Source organism: Nanorana parkeri, unplaced genomic scaffold, assembly GCF_000935625.1.
Source record: "Nanorana parkeri isolate BGI_ZX_2015 unplaced genomic scaffold, ASM93562v1 scaffold209, whole genome shotgun sequence".
NCBI classification, from domain to species: domain Eukaryota; kingdom Metazoa; phylum Chordata; class Amphibia; order Anura; family Dicroglossidae; genus Nanorana; species Nanorana parkeri.
The window spans coordinates 600,255-607,541 of NW_017306477.1; the positions used below are offsets into that span (position 1 = coordinate 600,255).

Genomic DNA, 7,287 nt, shown 5'->3' on the forward strand with positions numbered 1-7,287 from the left:
TTGCTTTTCACCTGGTGATCCTGCCAGTAACACGGTTTTGTTTTTGGATGGCACAGTTCACTCCCTGTACTGTCTCTATGGAGTAGCAGCATTTGCACCCTAGGACAAGAAGTGTTTGAAAACTACAGAGCCCCTCCTCCTCCTAAACTCCACAACTGAGAGCAGAGGTTATAGCCCAGAGATAGCAGCCAATAATCGAGGGCACAATCAGCTGACACTATTTCTGTCAGGAACAACGGGTATTTTTTTGCAGTTATTGAACAGATATAACAAAACACTTTTCAGTGGTATATGTAGCATACCAAGGGAGCAAATAAGAGAAATTAATTGTTGGAATTTACCTACATTTTAGTATCCTGCTATGCATTGAGCATCCTCCAGGTGTCAAACGCTGATCACACATTCACTGTATTATAAATATGGAAAATGTGAACGCATTATTACTATTATGATTATTATTATACAGGTTTTATATAGCGCCAACATAGTACTTTACAAAATAAAGCGGCACGGTACAGTTACAGTGCACTTCAGGACAAGAGGGTTAGAAGGATCCTGCTCATGAGACCTTACAATTATAAAGTACTGGAAATAATGCTGATATGGAGGAATATGCCCCATTCTTGCAACTGTTTGCAGTAGTAACCTTCAGTTATTGCTTCTGGGGGATACATTAGTGCAGCTCATTGTACTTTACAACTCGCCTATAAAGCTAGAAGATGTCCCTGCAAATTTTAAACCATATGGTCCAGATGGGTTGACCCGCTGGACGCAGGGCTTAGTGACCCGCTGGACGCAGGGCTTAGTGACCCGCTGGACGCAGGGCTTAGTGACCCGCTGGACGCAGGGCTTAGTGACCCGCTGGACGCAGGGCTTAGTGATGCGCTGGATGCAGGGCTCACCTGAGAGTGACTCTGCAGAGCCCATGATGCTGCACAGCCCATCTTAGACGCTCTATGGTGAGCTCTGCAGGGGTCTCAGGTGGGCTGGTCAGGGCTGCATCTCCCTCCCAGCTCCTTTTACCTGCTCCTGCTGCCTGTACACCTGGCCTCCTCTGCCGCTGGTCTGGCCAGAAGTGACGTGATGGGGACGTGACAGCCTGTCTCGAAGCTGCTGGATCGGCAATGCAGGGGCCCTGCGCTGCTAGGGCCAGGCCTCCTCTGTGGCGCTACGGGGGCCCGGCTGCCTCCTTCGCCTTACACAGTCGGCCAATACTCATGTAAGGGTCCCTGGCGGGCCCCCAGGGTGCCTGGGCACCTTACATGAGTATTGGCCGTACCCCCCTGATGTCGGCCCTGCGCCTACATATGTATATGAATTTTAATATTGGGTTAATGCTTTATTGCTCCATGATATTGATCAAACATACATGCTTTCATTTTGCTTTATACTCCTTAATGCCCCTTTTTACTTTGTTTTTGTTTTTTTGCTACAGTTTGTTTTGTGTGAATTAAAAAAGAATACATTTCTTAAAGGGAAAAAAGAATTTAAAAAAAGCACTCTTGGCTCCTGTGTTGGGGAACTATAACCGTCTATAGAAGCTGTTATGGTGTATCTGCTTGTTTTGTTTGCATCATGAGTATTTTTGACTAAAGGGGGCAGTGATGGACCACAGATTGAATTCCATCTTTGGCGTGCAGGAAGAGACGAGACGCTGGTAACAGCTGCATGCTATGCAATGTGCCTGTCATCCACTTCTGTTTTAATAGCAATGGAAGTGGGGAGATATTTCAATCCTTTTTTTTTTTTTTTTATTAGATACAAATGTAAATCATCAGTTTACTGTACAAATTCTCAGTGTGGGTTAATGTTTTATAAACCATTGTCTACAAATATAGTTTACGATGCACCAAGCACAGCATCTGTATGTGATCTGTTCTTTATTTCTCATTGCAAGTCTGAAAATGATGCACTCTCCTGTGGTTTATTCTGTATTTGAGTTTTGTCTCAGCAGTCACTGCCTGCATGCTAACTGAACTGTCAGATAAGCATAGGCTTGAGGGAGAGTCTACACACCAGTATTTGAAATGCTATTGTGAAAATCTGGAACAAGGCCATTACCTATGTACATCTCGTAAAAGCTCACAATGGTTTAAGATTCCAAACTATTGGTTGCCTTAAAGGGACTTTACAGCTATTTAAAAAAAGTAAACACTAGCACCCCCGCGAAATAAAATGCTTAAAATCGAAATCCAGTAAAAAGAAATAATGTCACATTAAAATATATAATAAACAAAAATATTTTGCTGCAGTATGTACCTATAATCTGCAGCTGTCCAATGCAGTACATCTTTTCTGCCACTAGATGTCCTCAGAATGATGGCCAGTGAGCTCAGCCTGTATTGGAGTGAAGAAGAAGCGGCGCAGTGATCAGCTCATCTGTCTGTCACTCTGCTTTCTCCTCCATCAGCATGCTCCTTGTCGGCACATGGCTGTTTCCTTGTACTGCTTTTTTTCTCCCCTGGTCTAAGCTCTGCTGTACATGGACTGAAAGAGGCTGTTACCAGGTCCATTTCAGGTACTTGCACTGCTTGCATAAAAAACCAAAAAGAAAAAACTCAAAGATTTTCCAGGATGTAATCAAATGAACCCTTTCAGTTTGGGGATAGCCCCACTGCAAGGGCTTATTTAAATACATCCTGGAGTTCTCATAAGTGCTTGTTTTGGTCTAGGAGCAAAAATAAAGGGGATCCATTTACCTGATCCTAGTGACGGCTCACCTCTCTCTCCCTCTGCTCCGGGTATGGTATGTCCCGCGGTGTCAACACATCTAATGGACTTGTATTAGACGTGATGACGTCAGTGGGGCTTAGACCACCAGAGCTTTGGGGATAAGAAGCTGAGGGAACTGGTCTAGCAGCCAGTCAGGTTCAGGTAACGATCTTCATTTTTGATCTTAGACCTAAACGAGCATTTAACTCTTGTAGTGCAGGTGTAGCCCCACTGCAAGGGTTAATTTGATTATTTTTTGAATGCTGTATTAGTCCTATGATGATGGGTTATTACAGAGTTGCATTTTCTGTGCCTTTTTTTTTTTTTTTTTTTAATCTGCCTAGAATTCAGCGTTACTATTTGCCTGTCTCACCCGTACTGCTGAACATTTGCCATTTTGAGGTGCTGTTCTTTCTAAACACTCTTCAGCATCTGGCACACTACCTGATATTTCAGATCCCTGTGCCCCCCCCCCTCCCCGGTGTCTTGTGGTTCCTTCCATTGGCCCCTGTGTAACTAATGTGGCCTATAGTGATATGGGGGCCAACAGATGAAACTGCTGAATGCATAAGAGGACCATTGGTCTAACACACCTGGATGTGTCTGATGCAGAACGTGTTTCAGCAAGATTTTCTCCCCAAGATGTCAGTTCAGTCGCGTTAAAAGTGGGAGAGCTAAGTATTAAGCATTTTTTTGTTTTGTTTTCTTTTGCGTTCCCTTTTTTATAGTAGCGACAGAGTCACTTTAATGTAAACCCTTCATGTGAAAAATGAGGCAAATTATCGAGCTGTCATACTTATCGCAGCTTCAGTGCCTTCAGAGTCAGGGTATTGGAGCCATAGGGTCAGCCAGGCAGTTAGCATTTTCACTGAGGTCGACTGTGGCCGATTTATGATTTCTCTTATAACAGATGAAGGGTAAGGCCTTTAAGGTCACTCCAAGATGTTTGCAGTAGTAAGAAGTTGGGAACAAATCAGGACAGATCTGTGCGAGTGGCTTGGATCAATATCTTATCTCGGTCTGTCTGCTTATTTCAGTCCAGTGACTCATCTTCCCCGGACTCTGCTACATAATCCCACTTTATTAAACTCAACCACTGCTGTGATTTTTATGAAATATCCTTTTTTTTTTCTACAGTACTTATTGATTTGTCCAGACCCTCCTATACTTTGTCATTAGTAAAGGGAAGGTATAGTAAGGTCAGTCTTTTTGTAGATAGAACATGTAATCGTGAACCTTATCAATATGTAAAAAAAAATGGCTTTGAGGTTAGTACTTCTGCCTTGCAGTACTGGGGGTCCTCGATTCAAATCCCAGTCGGGACACTATTTGCAAGCAGTATGCATGGGCTTCCTCCTAAACTCCAAAGACAGACGGGAAGGTTAATTGGCTCCTGTCTAAATCAGTGTGTGTATATAAGGACCTTAGATTGTAAGCTCCTTAAGGGTAGGGACTAATGTGAATGTGTAAAGCGCTGCGTAAATTGTCGGCGCTATAAATTCCGGTAATAAATAAATCTATAAATGTACATGAAGGAAGCCATATTTGTTCAGGCTGTTTGTTTCCTGCTTTTGTAGTGAAGTGCAGTGGCTGCACTTTACAGCTCCTTCTCACAATGCAAGTCTTTGACTTGGCCGATTAAATTAAAAAACAGTTTGCCTGATATGTTAACTGGTAAAGTTGGCTATACGCTGCTCGACTATAGCCAAGTCCTGCTGGAATTCCCTTTTATAATAGAAAAAAAAGAGATTGAGAACACAGAGTCCTCAATCTCTTTTTTCTGTGTTCCCCTGTTATAAATGAACAGGAATCCTCCTGAGTGTTCCTGGTCATTCATAACATGAGAACATAGTATGGTTACTATAACCACAATCATGAATGAACAGAAGTTGATGTAGATCACTTCCCATTCATTCATATATGAGGAAATAGTAACCATTCTCTGTCCTCAATTATGTACTAACACTCAGCGACCTGTACCCCCTGTACCTATTTTATGGTCTTCAGAAATGCATATCAGTGAAAACGAGACCTAACAAAGAAGCAGCATACACTTTCTGGTTCCTGTGTCAGGACCACTAGAGGGAGCATTGTTGGAACTGGATATGAATTACAATAATCAGTGGAATAACATGCAATTAAAAGTGTAAGATACTTCAAACTACATTAATGTAAATATTACTTGGTAATGAGCAGATGAAAGTACTCTGGAGTCTCTTAATGCTCTGTGTTTTTATTTTGCCATCATAGGATTGGTGCAAACATGTTTTCCTAAATCTCCTTTTGCTTCTTAGGTCTTCACAGAGCAACATATCAAAAGCACTGGATGCCTTTGGTAAGTATCCTTCTGTTAATTGGGCTAACAGCTCCATAGGCAAACCGAGCAGCTCATTTAACCTAATTCTTGTGTCTTCTTTCAGTAAGATCTGTGAAGTTGTCCGTCACCAAAACCATGCTGCTGCTGAGCATATCCATGGCTTACACAGGTAACGTCCCTCGGCACTGGAGTAGTCAGAGGTCAGACAGCTCAAGCTTGTGTATTCAGTGTTTGCAAGGCTTATAAACTGTGTAATGTAGACTTTGAGCTTTAGTAGTAGCCATGGAAAAGGAGCAGCAACAAAATCTTTCACACTGTGATTTCAAACTAGATCATTTCTAAATCTACTATACATGTGTATAAACCTTTTATGTAGACTCTGTGATGTGAGGCCATTCTTGAAACTGACCTTGCAATAGATCATGCAAGCTCCACTCGTTATTAGGGACACCCCCCCCTCTTCCTATCATGAACCACTTGAAGTCCGCGGTGTTAAACCCCCTTCCCATCCAGGCCATTTTCCAGTATTCAGCGCTGCGGTACTTTGACTGACATTTATTCCGTCCTGCAACGCTGTACTTAAACGAATTTTATACCCTTTTTTGGGGGCCAGATAGAGCTTTCTTTTGGTGGTATTTAATCACCACAGGGGTTTTTATTTTTTACTATATTAAGGGAACATTACAGAAATGTTTAAAAAACTGTTTCCCCTATATTCAATAATAAAACATTTATTATTACCCAATTTTTTGGTAAAATATATAAAAGACGGGGTCACGTCGGGTAAATAGACACCAAACATGTCAAGCCTTAAAATTACGTGCGCAACCTAAATAAACTACAATACCCAAAATTGGCCATAGGCGACGCTTTAAAAGCTTTTACCGCTCATCAGTTAAGTGTTATCAGTGATTGATGGCCCTAGAAAGATTGCTCTCCGACGCATTTTACTTGCTTTAACCCCTTCATGACTGAGGTTGTTTTCAGTTTCTGCTCGTAAATAACTGACACACTTTTTCCATGGTAGTAATATACTTTCTTACTAAATGTACCCACACATATTATATATCTGTACAGGCACCTTCATTATTGTCTTACTGTAGTTGTTTTAATGCCTTAAAGCAGTGGTTCTCAACTCATGGGTCGCGACCCAAAAGTGGGTTGCGAGCCCTTCTGCAGTGGGTCGCGGCGCCATCACGGCAATCACGGGTCGCCATCACGGCAGCATCACGGGTCGCGGCGCAATAAGAACCACTGCCTTAAAGGCATACATTTTACTGCATGGCAATACATTTCAAGTGGAAATTCCCTTTATTACTTTGTGGCTAGTTCACATTCTAGTTGCAGCGTAACATGTGTTAAAGACCATGACACAGCTTTTTGCTTGTTAAATGGATTAGGATGGCTCCTTTTGCAAATACTGTCACTTTGCTCTGAGTGGGGGAGTTGGGGGGGAATCGATCAAAACTGGAGCAGACAAAATCTGGAGCAGATGTGCAGTGCAACCAATCAGCTTCTCTGTCTCATATTCAAATCTTACCTGAGCAAACTGAAGGGAAATGCTGATTGGCTGCCATGGGCAAGTGCTCCAGATTCTGCCTGCTCCAGTTTTGATGAATTCCCCCCAGTATCTCTTTAAAGCATGTGCACTGTGTACTGAATGGTTTCCCCATCACTTTGCATAAAGCATGAACAACATTATGGTGGATAGTCCCTTGGAGAGAGGAGCAGGTGGAAGGGACTGAAGGAGATTTATCCTCACTTACCAAAGATTGCATGAGGCTTTAGTATGTACACAATTATACTAAATGTGAGCCTTTCCATTCAGCCAGCATGATAGTGGTATCTTCATAATCTGCTTTATCTGGTTCAGGAGCACTCCTTTTCTTTCTCATCCAATGAGGGACACATGAGGTCTTACACTGCCAAAGAACGTTGGATTCTCCGGCATGCAGCCTCAAGCTACACTGTGAATGAGTTGTTGGTCTAAAAAGTTGTGTGTATCTTCCTGCACTCCTTACCGGATCTCCTAGGAGATGATGTCTGTAATAGGGTGCTTGTAGTGACCACGGAGGCACCGTGTAGTCAAGTAGTAATTCCAAAAGATGTCACCAGCACTCCAGAAGTAGATTCAATATATTTTAATGACAACGGTCATTCAAAATCACAAGTACTTTCGGGGCCACATTGGGTCCCCGTCATCAGGCTCAGAATGATTCTGAGCCTGATGAAGGGGACCCAACGTGGCCCCGAAAGGA

At 42.6% G+C, this 7,287-nt stretch overlaps 1 protein-coding gene across 3 annotated transcripts in view; it reads left to right on the forward strand.

Annotated features, from left to right (window-relative positions):
- MFSD11 (major facilitator superfamily domain containing 11) overlaps positions 1–7,287 on the forward strand; it is a 45,396-nt gene that overhangs the window by 21,528 nt on the left and 16,581 nt on the right. For 2 of the 3 annotated variants that reach the window (XM_018555684.1, XM_018555685.1), the window contains 2 exons: positions 5,007–5,051; positions 5,137–5,198. In XM_018555684.1, coding sequence (XP_018411186.1) covers positions 5,007–5,051; positions 5,137–5,198 — 107 coding nt within the window. Of the gene's footprint in view, positions 1–5,006; positions 5,052–5,132; positions 5,199–7,287 lie in introns of all 3 variants that reach the window. The other variant, XM_018555683.1, reaches the window with a different exon arrangement.